Source organism: Ascidiella aspersa, chromosome 6 (genome assembly GCF_963924565.1).
Source record: "Ascidiella aspersa chromosome 6, kaAscAspe10.2, whole genome shotgun sequence".
In the NCBI taxonomy this organism is placed as follows: Eukaryota; Metazoa; Chordata; class Ascidiacea; order Phlebobranchia; family Ascidiidae; genus Ascidiella; species Ascidiella aspersa.
Genome location: NC_139452.1, coordinates 30935838 through 30954677, shown reverse-complemented (window position 1 = coordinate 30954677; position 18840 = coordinate 30935838). Strand labels below are relative to the sequence as shown.

Here is an 18840-nt window from a genome sequence, read left to right as displayed (position 1 = left end):
AACATTACTTATTATTATTACTTACCATCCCTTGGCCAGATATGGACTGCGTAATTTCCCATGAGAAGAAAAATGAAGCTCTTGAATTAATTGGCAAAATGCTCCAGTTTGAACCAACGGAGCGCTGTGACATCGGAGTGGTTAGCAGCCATTCCTTTTTTGATGGTTGCTCATAAAAGGTAGATTTCTTTATATATTGTTGGTAACTTTGTAAAAAATATAATTATTTTCCATGTTATTCGCTTGTAAACATCACTAAGATTTCTTTGTATTTCATTCAGTTAGAGCACTTCGAAACTTTTGGCACTTTAAAAAAAACTTTAAAATTCTATAATTAATAGTGCTTTGAAGAAATTTAAAATTAAGACTTTTTTACTGGGATTGTTATCACCTTCTGCATTTTAAATATAATTATTATAGCAATGTTTATATGCTTAATGATGCATGAGGAAATTTAAAGCACAAACATTCAACAAATAAGTTATCATAACAATTAATGATGTTTAATTTACAGAAATACAACTACCTTAAGCCCCACAATGATCTTATTGAAGTCTGGAAAAGAAAGCCTTTTTTTAAAGAAAAAGAAGATCTATAACTTTTGCTCTCAGAAAACTATTAGAACACACAGATGTCATTATTTTGTGGTCATGGTTCTATTAATTAATGTGATTCAATATATTGTTGCCTTTTATTGTTGCTGAAAATGTGGCAAATTACAAAACATCTGGTTTTTACCTAACTCTCTTCCACTTTTACTTGCTTTTAATCGAGTCTTTATTGATTTATTTATTATTTAATCATGATCTGTTTCAACTTACACTTGTACTTTTTTTTTTCCGTGTTATAAATTTATTTACATATTATAAGAGCTTATAGCTTCATTAACTAAATGTGTATTTTTTTAGTTCATTTCGAAACAACGACCTCTACTAGTCTGTATATACAGATAAATGCTGCTGAAATCGCAATATGCGTTTTTATTGTATGCTCTGTTTTGTGCCTTGCAAACTGCAATTTTATGCTATGTGCTTAGTTACTTTTTGACATTGTTTTCCATTGTTATGATCTTTTTTATTTATTTTTTACAGCTTGTTGTTTATTTTTTTAACTATTAGTTCTCTTGGTTTATCAAGCTGAAAGAAAGGTCATGTCTGCAACGAGGTGAGTATAACATTAAATACTGCTTCTAACAAATCAACATTTTCTTTCTGGTTTTTTAGAACGAATTAAACTTATGTAAAATACGTTTATTCCATACCCCTTTTTTAACAAGGTTGTATTTACTTTAAAATACAATTTTTTGTTTAAAGTGTTGGTTTAAGTAAGGCGGAAGAAAATATTGTTGACATTTTAACAAACGAAGAACCACAAGTTGGTTATCACAATTGGTCCGAGTATTTGCGCAAACTTGGTTTTCATGATTTGGAAATTGACAAACACCGAGCAAACAAACCACTAAGTGATTTTAGTGGTTTAGCTTGCTTTTGGTGCAAACATGTAGGTAAGGTGTGTTTAGAAGTGTCAACGTTACTTTATATAGATATGATTTTATATATTTATGTGTTTTTGCATATATTTTTTTTTGTAATCAATTGTGTTATGTTTTGTATTTTTTGTGGAAATATATTTTTATTTGTGTTAAGCCTGTAACAGACACAGCTATAAATGTTGAAAAAATCTCTAGTCCATTCACCAATAACACCTAGGCATTAGCATTTATCACATTGCTCTGTTGGAAAGTACTATTTCTATTAAATCTGTGAAATGGTCACGTTTTGACCGCCGCCCAAATTAAGGAAGGCAAACATATCTCCTTAATTTTTTAGTCTGAAACTTAAAAAGGAGGTAGCACGCGAACCGATAAAGTTGAGAACCACTGATTCAAAATCTGCCACTCTATTCAAAATCCTGTAACAGTTCACCATGACCAAAAAACAGGACAACGTAGTAAGTATTAATCAGTACTTTTAATAAACTTTTCTCATATATGTTCAGGTTCGAACACTGACAGTAAAATCTTTGAGTCCATCAGGAAAGAAGTTTTAAGACAAGAAGTTTCCTTAGAAGGTTTATTTGCTTCAATCAAGTTCACCAAACTTCGAAAACGTAAGACGTCGTAATATTGTGTTATTTGTAGAATTATTAAATACGTTAAATTAATAATTAAATAATATGAAATCCCTCAGGTCGAAACCGTGCCCTGTTTGTATATGAGTTCATTCGCAGCTATGACATAGCAAATTGGAAAGACTTGGTGCGCAAGAAATTGTACCAAGGAGACAAGTTACCAGTTGTTGAGTTTAATTACAGAAATGACATCGAGGAACAGAAATACAGAGTGTGTGTTTGCTGGCTTGAAGCAAACAATTTTAGTAAGTGCGTTTTGATGATTCACATTTATTTTGTTTCTTGAATTGCTTTAGTACATTTAATTTTATCAAGGATTGTAAGTGTTTCTTAACCATTTGTTGTTTATTTATAGCAACAATTCATTCTGCTGTTGAAGAACTGAAGAAAAAGGAAATACCAATAATACCCGAACGCTCCGAAGGTATATCCCAGAATTTTATGTACATTCACATTTTCGTAAAAACATGTTTTACTTCTAGAAATTTCTATGGAATCCTGGTGTGATTCAGAACAAGAAAGTGAATTTACTGGAGGTATTATTTAATGTTTTATGTATTTTAATTTGCGCGAAGGAACTCCTTCTCAAGCGAGAGGCTTAAATAGAAAGAAAGTAAATTACTTTCCGACAGAAACAAAATGACTCTAGTTATTTGAAATATTGCGCTCGCTAGAGACGCCATTCCGCTTTGTAGTTTGTTTTGTGTGCTTGGCTAAGTATAGCGCGGTGTAGCCGCCCAATGGTCAAAGCAACTGTCAATTTTGTGAAATTTTGTCTGATAAACGTTAATGGAATCTATTCAACCACGCAAAATTAAGAAAGAGTTTGAAAAATGTCGCGTTTGTTGCAGCAGTTTGAACCGTAACCAATTCTTCAAACATACCTGTAGACTCAGTTTGGTACCGGGATTACGTATTTGATTGAATATCACGAACTGTTGCTGCAGCGACTTGACGTTTATTAGTTATTTCCGATCAATATATATCACAGGTTTTCATTGCGTAAAATACTGTGACATTTAATCAAAGATTTGTGTGATTTCTTATTAGTGATTCATCAGCTTGATGGTTTGAGTAAAATTAGACTGTGCTTGTTAGCGTCTTCCCTATTTATAAATGCATGAACAGAGGCTGCTCATTCAGTTTATCTATTTCAGACACAGCACACAACATTACATTTTATGTTGTATAAAGGTTTTGCACTGTTTTAACAAAGATTTAATAAAATTTCGTTAAATACCAAAAACTTAATTGAAATTTTACTGTCAGATAGATAATTGCGGTAATTAATTTATTCCACACCAGTCAATTAAATGCTTTATCCTTATAAGATAATGGTCTTATTGCGGGAAGCAGTAAGTTAGGGACAGCCGCTTTTGCTGTTTTACAATGTTGCTCTATGTTTTAAAACTAAACTGGTAAATATTTTGTTTAACCTGTACAACGCCTGGTATTTTGTTGGGTATAAAACGAACAATGTTTGTTAGTAACAAATACTAATCAAACAACAAAACAAGTAAAACTATATATAACAAATTCTATGGTTATTGGTTATATTCATTTCTGTTATTTTAGATAATCTGGCGGAATTCAGCTTCAACAGACGCTATAGATTGCACAAGTTATTCAGCAAAGGAAAGACTGCTAACCTTTATGTGTCAGAAGTTTGTTATCATTGCAAGCAGTATTTTTTAAGTCTGTTAAAAATATATTGCACTGGTGAACCTGCTTAATATTCAAACCATATATATTCTATATACAATGTCAGTTGTCTTTTTATTTAACCATTTGTTTTAGGTAATTAAAACAATGAAATAGTATTGTTTTTACATCTCACATATGCACAATCAAAGTTGTTTTTAGAAGCATAATGTTATTTATCTGCATATTTTATGACTGGTACTTATATACCTTTACCCATGTTTAAAAAAAGTAATTTGCATTTGTAAATTGAAGCTTCAGTTATCTTACTACAACATACTTTTTTTTGTTTTTAGTGCTTATAGTTTGAATGGGGATGACGTTGTGTGTGCTAAAATACTTATTCCTCAGCATTATAACATCTCACAAGTTGATTCAATCGCAAAATTTAAACACTCAAATATTGTCCGCTTCTATGATATCTTGTCTGTGGTGAGTTAATCTTTTATCAGATTACCACAATTATGCATCTGATTTGGCGGTTATACTTTTGACCAACTAAATTATGATTCCTTCTTTGCTTTGTTTGTAAATAAATCGCAAAAACTTCACTAATTGTAATTCAACGACATAAAAATTATTGATATGAAAGTTTTATAAGTTTTTATTTTACAAGTTTTTAGTAATTTAAAGATAGTTTTATCCACAAAAGTTTAAAGAGATCTAGAAAAATGCATTGAAAACCCGCAGAATATTAATATTTTGGGGATGTAATATTATTTTTTGACCGGCTGCTGAAAAAGTAATCAAATTTTTATTTTTTAAGCAATCTGATGAAAAGAAAGAGATTGCATTTGTTATGGAACTTTGCTACATAACAGTCGACAATGTACGTATAACATGAATATCATAACTAAAAAAAGCTGGTAACAATACTTATCTGCTGTATGTGTTCAGTATATTTTGAAGCCAAGTAAATGGGTTGATGTAGAAAAAGAACAAGTTGGCAAAGGAAACGTTTTTGATGTTTTAAAAATTGGTTTTCTTGAGATTCTTCGTCAATCGACGTCAGCACTTGTGTATCTCCACTCGACCAAAGCAGGTAAAGTAACAAGTAAATATAAACTGTGAAAACTTTTTATTTAAATATGCAAGGCATCTGCACATAGTGTGGTTACCAACCAAAACAATTTTCTTGCTGATTTCAAATAAATGTAACTACACATTTAGAATTATCGAAATGGCTTTTTTTATTAGGCAGACTTTTAAATGCACAGGATTGTTTTTATTTTCCTAACTATCAACTTGAAATTACATGTTTATATTAGTTCATGGTGCCATCAAGCCGAATAATTTCCTATTAACACTTGACGAAACCGGGAAGGCTGTTGTAAAACTATCAGATATTGGAGTTGCCCAAAAACTGCTGAACCGGACTGCATCTCATAACATCGCTAAACTGAGCAGTGAAGCATATTTGCCTCCTGAAGCCATATCTTGTACAAAGGTCGCTGATATTAAACTTGTAAGTATTTGAGCAAACAAGACAGAAGTATTCTATTGATAATGTGGTTCAGTTGTAATACTTATGGTTAGAAAGACACAAAAAACTTACAATTAAAACTCACATCCAGATGCCATCCTACGACATATTCAGTTTTGGAATAATGTGGTACTTTGTGTTAACCAATGGAAAAGGTCATCCTTTTGGAGGCATGAATGGTCACCGATACAATATAAGCAAACAAAATAAACCAACATTGGAGTTAAAAGGTAAACAACAAATATGTTTAGGCAATTTTTTAATCCGTAATTTTGTTTAACTAATTATTAATGTTAGCCCAAACCATCTGCTTCGATCAGACAAAAAATAGAAGTGCATCCTTCAATAGTTTGCGTATAGGTATTATTATAAGATAGATAACCATATCACTTAAGCAAAAAATATATTAGAGCTTAACCAAAACAGTTTTTAATCGTTTTGTCAGATTTAATGGTCGACCTGAATCCGACGCAGCAAAACGCAGTCCTCGCGATTATCAAGAAAATGCTTTGCTTCGAGCCAAGTGACCGATGTACAGCGGCCGAAATAGCTGGATGTAAAGACATCTGGGGCGACTGACAGGCTGGTATGTTTACACCTTTGAATTCTCGACAAGGTTTCGCACAACCGTGATTTTTTACTTTGACCTGATAAAGCACGGTTGTACGAAATCTTATACAATTTGTTTTTTTTTATTGTGCCACCCGGTTACTTATATTTACACGGTAACTTTGCGAGTATGTCTGTGTCATCGTAGACCACTCACCTTTTGTTCTAATTTTTGTAATATTTAATTATTATTACATTATTACGCAAACATCAACAAAACAGAAAGATAGTGAACAAAAATAGCAGCACCCATCAAGACGCGACAGGCTGGGCCAAAGGCAAGTCCATTCAACTTTGTGAGCTGCGAGTTTTTCAGAATTTAACGCACAGATAAAACCAGGGTGTTTCATCGATTTAATCATAATGGAACTAACAGCTTGGTATGTTTTTGCAACAACAGAATCTTTCCCTCCAACAGAACTCATAATACCAACGATATAAGTTTTAGTTTTTTTTTAATTGCGTGAGAAACGCGCCGCTTCTCAAGCTACATGGAGCTATGGGTTGTATTTTTCAATTTAAACATAAAATAAGCCTAGCGAGCTTCGGAAGCACTAATAAGGGCGATCAAATTTTGGTCTTCTGCTACATTAACTCATTAACTAACTCAACACTATCACCTAAAAGTTAAAACAAATATAAAGAATTGCAATTTGCTTTGCCAGGCACACCCGCAGTATAATATCGAGCAGTTGATTAAGAAGAACGTACAGATGTCTTCCAATTGCCATCACACATTCGAAGAAAGAACCTTTCTAGACAACGACTATACCTATGCATTTTGCTGCACTTGTTTGAATTGTATTTTTTAATATTATTGTCAGCATCTACTTGAAATTTGTTTTATAGAATGTCTGTTAGTTAATTTACATTTAATTGTTGTTAATTTACATTAAACCTACAAAGCAACCATATCTAAAGCACAATAATCTACAATACCAGAGTATTATAAAGCCCAACGACATAATAGGTAAACCGTCGTAATAAGATATAAATCTGTCGGAATATGTTATAAATTCATCGAAATAGGGCCTAAATGGCCAAAATAACGCCTGAAACTGTAGATAGAGGGTATGGGACAATCGGGGGCCGTCGGTCTAGCATGGGCCGGTTTGGTGTCGACGTTTGAACGCCCTAGTTTTACCGGCGCCGCAAGGGCGTCGCTGTTTTGGCACCTTTGAATAGGCCTGCTTCTGGCCATTTAGTTGTTATTCGGACGGTTTAGGTCTTAATCCGATTTTTTCGTATTACGACTGATAGGTATTAGTCGTATTTTGGTCTTGTACCGAACTATGTCTTATTCTGACGTTTGTGTTGTTCTTATTTCGGTTTTATGACTGGAGTCCAAAAAATCATGTTGTGTTGTTTTTCACTGATTTTTATCTTAAAGTTCAAACCATTTGTTTTAAAGCGTACAGTTATGCACTTACCCGCCTTCTCTTGTATTAATGCACATCCTTACCGGCAGTAATTTAATACATTATGCGGGAAATATTCTTTGCAAGCGTTACCCCAAACGTTCCAAAAGCGTGGTATCATTACGTCAGTCAAATCTTTGGTGAACTTTAAACTTCTTATCCTTGGTATAATTTTATAATGATAATGCAGTGACAAATTTAATTGTTGGTTATTTGAAAATGTTTTTGTGGTCAAAATTGAATCTTAATAATAACTTATTTTTTAATGAACATGGATTTCTTTACTTACATGAGAGATTAATATATAAGCAGGCACAACAAGAAGGTACACTTAATACAAAACAATATGAATATGGTTTTGGCAGATAACGCCAGACAGGGTTATTAAATTAATTCAAGGCAGTTAATGACATCTCTGTATGTTTTAGTTTCAGTTGTTTTAGTTGCTTGTAAGGTGTAATTTGTGGGAATGTGGAATAGTTTTGTTCTTGTGAAGACAATTTGCATAAAAGGCGGCCAAAAGCTTACAAATTATGCCTGATTACATTCCTTTCCTTTTTGTTAAAGCACTTTGGCGGCCAAAGCTTGCCAAACGGCTGCAGTGACAATGCCAGTCCCGCAAAACCATGAATATTTGTCGGCCAAAAAGTATGTAATGGTGACTCAACTTGAGTAGGTGATATATAAGTGTTGGGACAGGCGAACAAAAACCAGTGAGCCTAGAACTTGTTGGATTTTAGGCGCTCATTTGTACGCTTTTTCCGCCTAAGTTTGTTTTTTGAATTTAACAAGTAAAACATCGCCAGTTCGCCACGATGTTCGAAGGCCAACCGGTGCGCCCTTGGGTAAAAGTATAAACTGGTTTATAAAACTGATTTCTATGAAGTCGAGCGCGAAAACGATTACGTCAAGATTATAAGCATTTCTTCATCTAAAAGTTGGTTTCATGAAAACAAATAACAACTTTGTTTCGATTAAACAGTTTATTTAAAATATGCGAATGGCTGTATGATAATATTTAAATTGTTACAGCATGATAACTAATATTGTTGTCAACTATTCTTGTAGTCGAGACGTCTAATTATATTTTTATAAACACATTAAAAAGGGAAATTCCCAATTTTATTTTTTGTCAATAAATTTTAGGAAACTTGCAATTTCACCGGATTGCTCTTTTACGCTTGCATAATTTTAATATATTTTTTTGGAAATCGATTTAAATTACTTTGTTTAACGGGTAAATAGTTTGAGGAAATTTTTACCGGATTGCTATTGAACGCTTGCACCCGTTAGTGATTATATGTCGATTTAAACTCGGCACATTTTAATTTCAAGGCCGAATATGACTAAAGGCGCTCGTCTAGAATCCTACCACAACAGACATTATTTGGGTTAGGGTGCCGGTTAGCGTTTGGGTTTGGGTGAGTCCAGTAATAGTTTTAAACAATATTACTTGACCTACCTACACCCAAACACTAACCGACACCCTAACCCACATATTATGCATTGCTTAATAATCATTTCAACGTTGTGGTAGGATTCTAGACCAGCGCCTGACTAAATATTAATATTGCTGGCTGAGTTAGGTTGCCTTGAGTGATGTGTAACAATTTTGACTAAAAATCTTGTTTATTTCTCGAGTTATGGGACATCTGCCTTTTGGCCCGATTTAAAATTTTGGATGTTGAATAATTGGTGGTCGAGTCATATCTCATTTTGAAGAGTAGAATCGTAGGTGCTCTTTCACTATTGTACGTAAAAATTAATAAAAAAAAAATTTCTTAAAATGCCGCATACCACAACACATATTGTTTGGGTTAGGGTGCGGGTTAGCGTTTGGTTGAGGGTGTCAAGTTATTATTAATAATAAACATAATATTACTTGACCCACCCTCACCCAAACGCTAACCCGCACCCTAACCCAAACAATAAGCGTTGTGGTATGCGGTATTATTGTTATTTTTTTTTGCATAACTTTTCACGTACAATAGTGAAAGAGCGCCAAATCGTAGCTATCACCCTATGAAAGTCACTTAGGGCACATTTTATAAAAGGCTGAATATTAATTAATATTTTAATGTTTTTTTTTAAATCTGATTGCTGGCTAAGTTAGGTTACTTTGAGTAATGTGTAGAAATTTCGATATCTTGTTTACTTCCGGAAAAAGAATTTAGAGCTGCGTACTTCCCTTTGGTGCCTAAAGGCCAGGCATGGGCCACCGTTTCTAGTCTCAAGCCAAAACCAACCCCAGAAAGGTCTATGTAGGTCATTAAATTTTAATTGCGTGGAATTTATGCATCTTATTGTAACAACCGCAACGACTGTTAATAAGAGATAAAACTAGGATATTTTGCATTCTACACTTAATAGAGGAACAAAATTTGCAGAAAGTGACCCAATCATAATTGTTTCTAGTTTTGTTGAACTAAAATTTTATGTGATGTAATTTGTGCGAGAACTGCTTAGATTTGAATTTTCAATTTTTTATAGTTCCTAAATATACCTAAATAACATTCCTGTGATATAGTGTTCTATTCTTATTGTTGTTTTTTCTTATAATTAAGGCCTACGGTAAGAGATATTGGTTTAATTGAATAATCAAATTGATTTCACATAATTGTGATGGAGTATCATGGTAAAACTTATCATCTGTGGAATCGTGGTCTAACGAATGTTTATGACACCGACCTGTTTCACAGAAAATTACCCATGTTTCTGCATTAGGCTGTGGTGTAAATGTATTCTGTTTTGACTACATGCCTAAAATAAGAGTCTTTTAACAATGACTCACAAGGAATCTTTTAAATTAGTGACTCACATTTTGATAAACAGTCCAGAACTAAATTCCTATAGTCAACTACACAATATATTACCAACCAACGCATGCCTTTTAATATATATATCCCTTTTCAAGAGCATAGGTCCTTTTTTCCAAAGAAAAATGACTATTCCTCATAGGAAACCTCACCACAGGCTAGTTGTTTTTCTAGCCTGGACACAATTTGTTTCCCAGCTCGATTCTTTTTATTTCGTATGGCATATTTTTTTGTTTGCATATCAATTATATTGGATTGTTTATATCAGGGGTGGGCAAATGTATTTAATGGAAGAGTCATTTGCAGAAAATAAAAGTACCAGAGAGCCACAAAATTGTTTCAACACAACAACGGTAAATAATGTAAGTTCAGCAATAACAACAGAATTGTAATATAACAAAACGGCACCAATTTAACACAATAATAATAACGGTAATAGCAAAATAACACGCACGATATTTATCAATATAAGTCTTTCAATTGTTTGATTTGATAATCTCTGAAACCATAGCAATGAAATTGCATTGACTTACTGTTAACTAACTCTTTGGATTCTATGTCTAGTGTTACATCATAAACGAAATGCTAACCTAAATCAGAAAAGAAAGACGTTCATAAACCGTTCTCTTGGTAGCCGTTACAGTTTTTTTTTTGAATTTTGCAATTCAACCAGAAGAGCCATAAAAATATGCCGGCGAGCCGCAGTTTGCCCACCCCTGGCATAGATCCTTCTTTTCAAAGAAAAATGACCAGTCCTCATAGGAAACCCCACCAACTGAATTCAGTAATCCTCTCCGAAGGCATCTTGTTTACTATATATGGATGCCGTTATTGTAGGACAGTACAACTCCAGAATACCTTGATCACAGGTCATACACATTGTGTATAGGAATGTTTTAGTTGTAGTTTTCTAGTATAATATAAAAAATGCCTAATATGTTATTATTATTTTTTTGTATTTTGTGTTTACCTTATTAGATTTCCGACAGTCTTATCATTTTTCCCTATCTAAACATCAAACTTTAACGGTATGCATCTGCAATTTTTATTTGCCCCATTTTTACTGTTGCTTTTGCTGAATATGCGTAATGTAATTCAAAAAATTGATAAAAAGTGGCATTGTACTTTTTGTTTCATCAAAATATTGTATGCCTTACTTTAAGATACTGTTGATATTTGATATTTTATGCTTGAAATCATACACAATGTCACTTCAACCCTAAAATGTAACAAAAATAAGCTGTGGCCAACATAATAAAAAAAACAAAAAAACAATATTACTTCAACAAATGCATGCCAAGACAACGGAAATGTCTTAACCCTAACCCTGATTTTCAACTTTTTTTAGGTTTTAGACACCCAGGGCATTGTCGAATGTTTTAATATAAGAAAAGGTGTCGCAGACTTTGCTTAAGCAGGTTGTGTTTATCTGGCTGCCATGCATGGCCAGTTTCAATGATTTCAGTATGTCTAACGGCAAAATTGCATTTTTCTGGTATTTTTAGTAAAATAATCTTCATCTCCAACAAAAAACATTTGGGACTATTTGCATGAAGCAGAATATTTTTTTTTAGCCTATTCAGTTCCATTTGGCCCTTGATAATATTGTTAGAACCACAATCAGTTTTTGTATGTAAATACCTTTTTGCATTTTAATTAAAAAGATTTAAGCTATGTTGTGCTGTTTAAAGTTTAACGACATCATTGTCAAAGTTACACTGTTTAAGTGGCATATATTAATAATCACCAAATGCTAATGCTAACTTTAAATAGCCTAAAGGTTTGCCTTTTTTGTATAACATAGAGATGATGCATTTTTTGTATTAAATTTATTACAACTTAATAAAACGCGTCAAAAAAATTACAATTTAGTTCCTTTGCTTTATTTTTGTTTTTTCAGTTTTCCGCTGTCTCGGTTGTTTGGTCTTTCGCTCTTTTATTCTCGGAATATGAATAATCGGGTCTTTCACAATTCCTTTCTTTTTGCGCAAAAGTTCAACCATTTCAAGGTCAAGAAAGCAACCTTCGATGTAATCTTCTTTCAAGTGATCTTCAACACTTTTCACCTTTTTATTTTTTCCCTAAAATATTAAGATTATCAAGGCATTAAATTTGAATTACAATTTACTGTTTTATGTAGTGTTTGCTTAAACCGGATTTGAGCATAATATAAATTGATCACAAAATTAAGTTTTCATGTTTAATAATTATTTTTTTAACCAGTGTCTACAAACTAAAAAAAAACAGTCATTTTCTGTTGTTCTTATAGACATTGTTGCCCTCAAGTTAAATGCATTAAAATTATTTATACAGTGGTTAAGGAATATTGGTTACAAACACTCTAATAGGTACATTCAACCTATCAGCTTTGGGAAATACACCAGTTTTTATCCCTATAAGTAAAACATATTTTATTTCAAACTAAATAGTATTTAACAACAGTAAAAAGCCACTAAAGTGATACCAACTAGAAAAGATTGAAAAACACTGCTGTAATATATTATACACCAAAGATTTCAACTATACAACCTACCTTATCCAGGAAATAGTATCCTAGTTCCTCGATAGCGCCTTGGTGTGCACTTTTCTCCAGCTTCTGATTCGCCAGGTAAGTATCCCTGTGTTTCTTCTTCGATTCGATTAATTCTTGTTCGATTTCGTACAAATCGCTTCGTTCTTCGATCCACCCGCTCATCTCACTTTGCAGAAAATCGTGATCCTCATTTTCAAACTCGTCAAGTTCGCCGATCAGTTTGTCACTGACTCCTTGAATTGTAAGTTCATCATTTTCCTGAAAACAAAAAGTTTCAATAAAATCAGAGACTTAAAAAAAACCTTAAAACAAATTGTATTGAATTCCCCACAACCGTGCTTCATCGGGTCAAAGCAGAAACCTACAAAAAATGTTAAATCTAGGGGGGGTAGCAGAATGAAAACTTTGGGAAGGACTGTGTTACACAATATTATACTCGCTTTAGTCTCACCGAAATCATGTTTGTGTTTTGTAGCGTTTCGCAAATCGCATTGACTTCATCCAACAAAGGGTCTTCGTCACCAATGCACTGCTTCAGAATATCAACCTGGGAAATATAAATTGCATTACTCCCATTGGAACATAAAATCTACAATTAGCAATAACATCACACAAAAGTGGTTATGCTTATAAAAAGATAGATTTAGGCAGGAGTTGGACTTTATTAACCTAATTATCGTTATACCAAGGAAATATAAATCACTATGAAACAAAAAACTGTGGCGCGCCTAAAGAAATTGTCTTTTAGTTTGAAACTTCGTCGAAAATTCGTTTATGTTGCATTCAACAAAATGTCAACTGTATTTCATCTTCATTAAGGAAATATGTTGTGGGCTGCACTTTGGTGACCCTGGCTTAAATTGATATTATCTTGAGTCATAATTACAAAACAAAAGATGATATAATTAAATAAAGATATTTTCTTACACATTCTTGTGAAACAGGATTTGTAGCGTTCTGTAGAGATTTTATGGCTTTTTGCAAATAACCTTCTTCCCATAGTAAAGGTCCTAAAGTAACAAAAGTAATTGTTGCTTTTAAACTCTAGCATTAACTTGTAAACTTTTTTTTGTTTGCATTAAGGGTTTTATAAAATCACAAATTGCAAACAGCAGTGTTGTGATGACTTTTAAAAGTCACTGTTTTGGTAAACTGACTTGCCTTGGGATCAAAGGCCCGTTTACACTACAGCTGCACTGAGCTGAGCAAAGCGTAATTTGAATTTAAATTTTATTGTTTTGAGCTTTTCATGCTTTGCTAAACTCAAGCTCCGTGCACCTGGAAAAAAATACGCTTTGGAGCGATTTTTATCCCCAGCTTGGCTGAGTGCAGCTGTAGTGTAAACGGCCCTTAATAGTTTTAGTTTAAAATTTTGATATACATTTATTTATTTATCTCAAAGGCATTTTTTCAGCTGTAAGTGTTTTTCATGAAAAATAAGTAAGGTTTGGTCACAAATTTTAGTCATGTATGAAATAGTGTTGTGATGTGATTTCATACCCCCCCTGTTTAAGAACCTTATTTTTGTTTAAATTATTCAACAAACCAAAGATCTTACTAAATGTGGATTTCATCAAAGTGTTGTGATTTCCACAAGCCACAACAACTTACCCCAGGGTTCTTGGTAAACTGCTCTTATTCCATGTTCTTTCTCAATACTTCCGAGTAAACTTAGACCAGCAACTTCTAGGCTTGGGTTGGATAAATGTTTGCCTGTAAAATACATATCATGGCTAACTTTGGTTTGTAGTGAATCGTAAATAATGTTTTTTATACAAATTGTTGCTACCGGGCCTAGTAATAATAATTAAAAAACAATTTCTCCAGTAATTGTAATTGTTAACCAATGTTTCATCAACTACAGTTACAATTACCAGAAGAGCTGTTTGTGATTATAAATGTTGTTTGTCTTTCCTGTCTTAGTCATTAAAAAGTTTTAGTCAGTTAAAAGAGATTCTCTTAACAAGAAACTGATGATGGCTTATTTTGTTTCGAAAATATATTTCTCTTTTTAATGACTAGAACCTTTAAATGATTGACTTTGACCAAGATAGGAAAGTCTCAGAATATCAAGGGCCTAATTAAAATTACATGGCCAATTAAAAAATCTTTACTGCTTTACTGTTCATAATTGTAGCTGATTATTTAAACAAAAAAATGCATTTTATTTACCTATAATAAAGATGCAAGCTGCCAAGTTCCTTTTTACTTCTTGGTCTTCAAACTCTGGCAGAATGTTTCCTTCCTGTGTGTTTTGTTTCCAATAATTTGTGATAAATTTGAGGACGAGAGATTGCGAGGATTTTTGGCCCAAAAGCTCAAGAAGAAACTTCTGCTTCACGATTTCCATCGCACCTAAAAGTGTTTATAGTTTTAAAAATATACATAAAACTATTATATAACAGCAGCTTTTCTGTCTTGTTTGGGTAAAAATTTATGCCAGGGCTGCGAAGTTGGGCTTGAATCTAAATGGAGTCGGTTTGTTTATAGTTTAAATTTACATAAACTATTATTTGACAGTTCATCTAATCCTGTCTGTTTGTTTGCGTACCCATTTATGATAAACTAATGCCGATTTATGATGACCGTGATTTATTATGAAACAGCAGACAATTATACAACACATAATTTAAAAAACTATCTAGTCTATTTTTGAAGTGTGTTTGTGCTCTAACTGTCACTCTGTGCAAATATGGCACTCAGGTTATGATAATTAATTATTTAAGAGCATTTGTCTTAGATAAAGTTAAAAAATATTAGACAGATTTATGCATAATAATACAACGGAACCTATGCACAATAAAGCACATGTATTGCCATGTTTTGCAGAATTGTTAGAAGTTGTAGTAAGATTATACAATCCCATTTTAAAATATATACAATATGAAAGTTATTCGAAACATTCATACTGATATCTACTTCTGTACGAACTTTGGCATTGATGTTATATTTACGGCCCAGGATTTATTAGATCCTTAAAGTTGTTATCATACATATTATGAAAACTTGTACCTCTTGGTACATTTACTTCAACTCCTTTAATTGTAGGAAATTTGTGCCATTTCTATAAACAATGTGTTGGGTTTTAAGCATGACAAACAACACAATAACAATGAAGACACACAAACATATATGTTTAATGACATCTGTGATCTAGCCCCTCGGAAGTTGCTTTATGACCAACGATTACGGCAGTAGTAACACAATAACATTTACAGACAGACAAGCAGTAACACTAAGTTTATATGTAATTGTCTAAAATCAGCATAATTAGGTCAATTTGTAAAATCAGTAAAATACAAACCTTTCATATCATCCTGTTTAAGAAACTTGTCCAGAAATTGATTGGTGGTGATGAAATGTGGAAATATTCCGTACTGGGCTTTGTTGTTCAAAACTTCAAGCCACGTTTCCGTGTTTAAATCGAGACACTTTAAGGAAAAGACGTATGTGGTCCACGGCCGTAAGTAACAACCATTGGTGGAATGTCGAAAGCTGCAGATTGATATAAAAGAGTTTTTATACAATTTTGCCAGACGAATTTATAAAAAAATATTAAAAGATTTTTTTAAGAAATTTGTATGTTTTTAATTGAACCTAAAATTAAAAAGCTGCCCTTTTTTAAACATAGTTGATATTTTCAAACAAAGCAGTACAGAAGGACAACACAATTAGAAATAGTTAAAAAATGTATTTTAAACACATAACTTTAGCTGGACAAAGTGTAGGCTAATCTACAACCAGACTGAAAACTTACGATATTGAGAGATTTTAAAGAGCTTAAAATTGCAGAGCTGTTATACAGCTACTGCTAAAATTTACGCACTAAACAAAAAAGCAAGATTTAAAGTTTCTTGGGTTGAACAAATCAAGTTGTGCAGCAGAATGCATATTACTGGACCGAGGCTGAGTGGGTTAATTCTATTAACTCAATAAAATTAACCCACAGAACAAACTTTTCAACCTGCTTGTATGTATGAAATTAAAAAAGAATTTGTGTACTTAAATGCAAAATTAAACTTGCGCATAAGTTTATTAAATATGGAAAAAAACTAAAATGTTGTAATTCATAATAAACAAAATAATTGGTAAATTCTCCTGATATATAAATAAATTTAGTGCATTGCATTTATGTTGTTTAGCCAACTCACTTGTAGAGGTAATATTTCATTGCTTCGACGTCATGTGACGAACGAACTGAGCGGATGATTCGATCGATCATTAAAGAAGTGACGTTGAAACTGCGTTCCATAGATCTGTCTATTTTTAAACATTGCGATGGAAGATCCGATACGTTTGCTGCCTCCGATGTTAGGGTTTCAAGAAGCGGAACTCGTCCGTAACTTTCCGACAAAAATGTTCGGTTTCCTGCAAGAATACATGTGAAAAATTGTAGTTTCTTAAATCTTGAAATTTAAAGTTCGGTAAACAGTTATAGAATTAGTTTGCAACAAAGAATGATCTTATTATTATTTTGGGTAGGTTATTTGTGCAATAATATTGCCTAACCCGCCCAAACCCTAACTGAAATAATGTTTGTTGTGGTAGGATTTTAGACCAGCACTGTAGTTTTTACCGAACTTCAAAATTTGCCCAATTATTGAACTTTAAATTCGCACTACTGTTACCGGATCTACTAAATTACAATATGATTTATTGATAAAAGCTAGTTACGGTCGTGAAAATTTTGAAGTTTGGTAAATGAGCAAGCTGGGCATAAGACTATTCCTTAGTTAAATCATAAACAAATGTAAGTCTTATACCATGAATGGAGAAATGAGCTTTTCTAAGGGCGTTTTTTAGTTTTATTACAAGTTATACGTTCAAAAGCTCGCGATCACGTATACTGTAAATTGTTTAGTAAAAGTGCATTTTATACCAAAATCACTATTGGTTCATAAATTTATTAAATGGTCTACAAATGCAGTTAGAAAATTTATAAAGTGTTAAACATGTTCATATCAAACGAATTCAATCGTAGTATTTACGAAAAAACTGTTAAAAGTAAAAAAAAAATTACAAACGCATTTCTTACCTAAGACGAGACACGTATTCCGGATAAAACTTTGTCTAAAAACTCTTGACGTGCACAGTTTGGCAACTATTGATGCCATTTTCGGCAATTATTGATTTTTTATGAAGTTTTATTTTTTATGAAGTTTATAATAAATTTTCATCTTGCTTTAAATTTCTGTTTTGATGCACATGTGGTAAAACCACCCGGGGAATCACCTTTGTAAAAGCGTTCATAGAATACTAAAACTAGTTTTTAATGGTTAAAATTACCTTCATAGTTTAGCGCAATAATCAACTAATAGCTCAATGTGTTTCGTAATTTTATCGAAATAATTTGAAACTATCTGCTGTCAACCAGTAAAATAATAGTAGTTTGTTTGTAAAGTTATGAGGATATTACCCATTTGACAAAACAATGCAATTTGCACAATTTTTTTTTTTTAATTTTGTAAATTTGCCATGGCTATTGCCTTGTACTTCATTTGATTTTTTTATGAATGTCTTATTAGGAAGAAATACCCGAAATTAATTTTTATTAAACAATTTTTTTTTAAATCATTTCAACAGGAAATAACCGGATTTTACCCGGAAACCGGTTAGAACCAACTTAAACTGGTTCGGCCTGAATTTTTTGCTATTTCTAGCCTTTTTTCAAATTTCACCAAAATTAATTTTTGCTTTTAATTGCCCCAAATTTTTGATTAAATCAGTTTAAGGCGGTTCCAACCGGTTTTTGTTGTAAAATCCGGTAAATTCCCCATGAAAATTGAATTTTTTCAACATCAGCTAAAATTGGCAAAACGCCAAGGCTATTTAGCCTTGCCAAATTTTTAAATTTCACCAAAATTATTTTTGCTTCAAATTGCCCCAACATTTTGATTAAACCAGTTTAAGGCGGTTCCAACCGGTTTTGTTGAAAAATCCGGTAAATTCCCCATGAAAATTGAATTTTTTCAAAATCAGCTAAAATTGGCAAAACGCCAAGGCTATTTAGCCTTGCCAAATTTTTAAATTTCACCAAAATTATTTTTGCTTCAAATTGCCCCAACATTTTGATTAAACCAGTTTAAGGCGGTTCCAACCGGTTTTGTTGAAAAATCCGGTAAATTCCCCATGAAAATTGAATTTTTTCAA

General features: G+C 32.6%; 2 protein-coding genes and 1 long non-coding RNA gene across 3 annotated transcripts; 2 read left to right on the top strand and 1 right to left on the bottom strand.

Moving 5' to 3' along the window:
• The first annotated feature begins 43 nt into the window (after window positions 1-43).
• On the top strand, window positions 44-1091 carry LOC146141279 (uncharacterized). The gene is made up of 2 exons (XR_014501312.1): window positions 44-179; window positions 515-1091. It is a non-coding gene; the product is annotated as an uncharacterized LOC146141279 (long non-coding RNA).
• Window positions 1092-1150: 59 nt separating this feature from the next.
• LOC146141278 (uncharacterized) lies at window positions 1151-5290 on the top strand. Its single transcript, XM_083392866.1, has 9 exons — window positions 1151-1164; window positions 1314-1462; window positions 1999-2109; window positions 2190-2375; window positions 2486-2554; window positions 2613-2666; window positions 3706-3787; window positions 4128-4263; window positions 4598-5290. The coding sequence occupies exons 1-9, from the start codon at window positions 1151-1153 to the stop codon at window positions 4673-4675; spliced, it is 879 nt and encodes a 292-aa protein (XP_083248992.1). The 3' UTR covers window positions 4676-5290.
• A 6721-nt stretch (window positions 5291-12011) lies between these two features.
• LOC146141277 (small ribosomal subunit protein mS27-like) lies at window positions 12012-17838 on the bottom strand. The gene is made up of 9 exons (XM_083391880.1): window positions 17726-17838; window positions 16842-17058; window positions 15995-16185; window positions 14863-15045; window positions 14302-14403; window positions 13618-13700; window positions 13142-13237; window positions 12691-12948; window positions 12012-12238 (listed from the first exon to the last, which is right to left on the bottom strand). The coding sequence occupies exons 1-9, from the start codon at window positions 17802-17804 to the stop codon at window positions 12026-12028; spliced, it is 1422 nt and encodes a 473-aa protein (XP_083248006.1). The 5' UTR covers window positions 17805-17838; the 3' UTR covers window positions 12012-12025.
• Between the last annotated feature and the right edge of the window lie 1002 nt (window positions 17839-18840).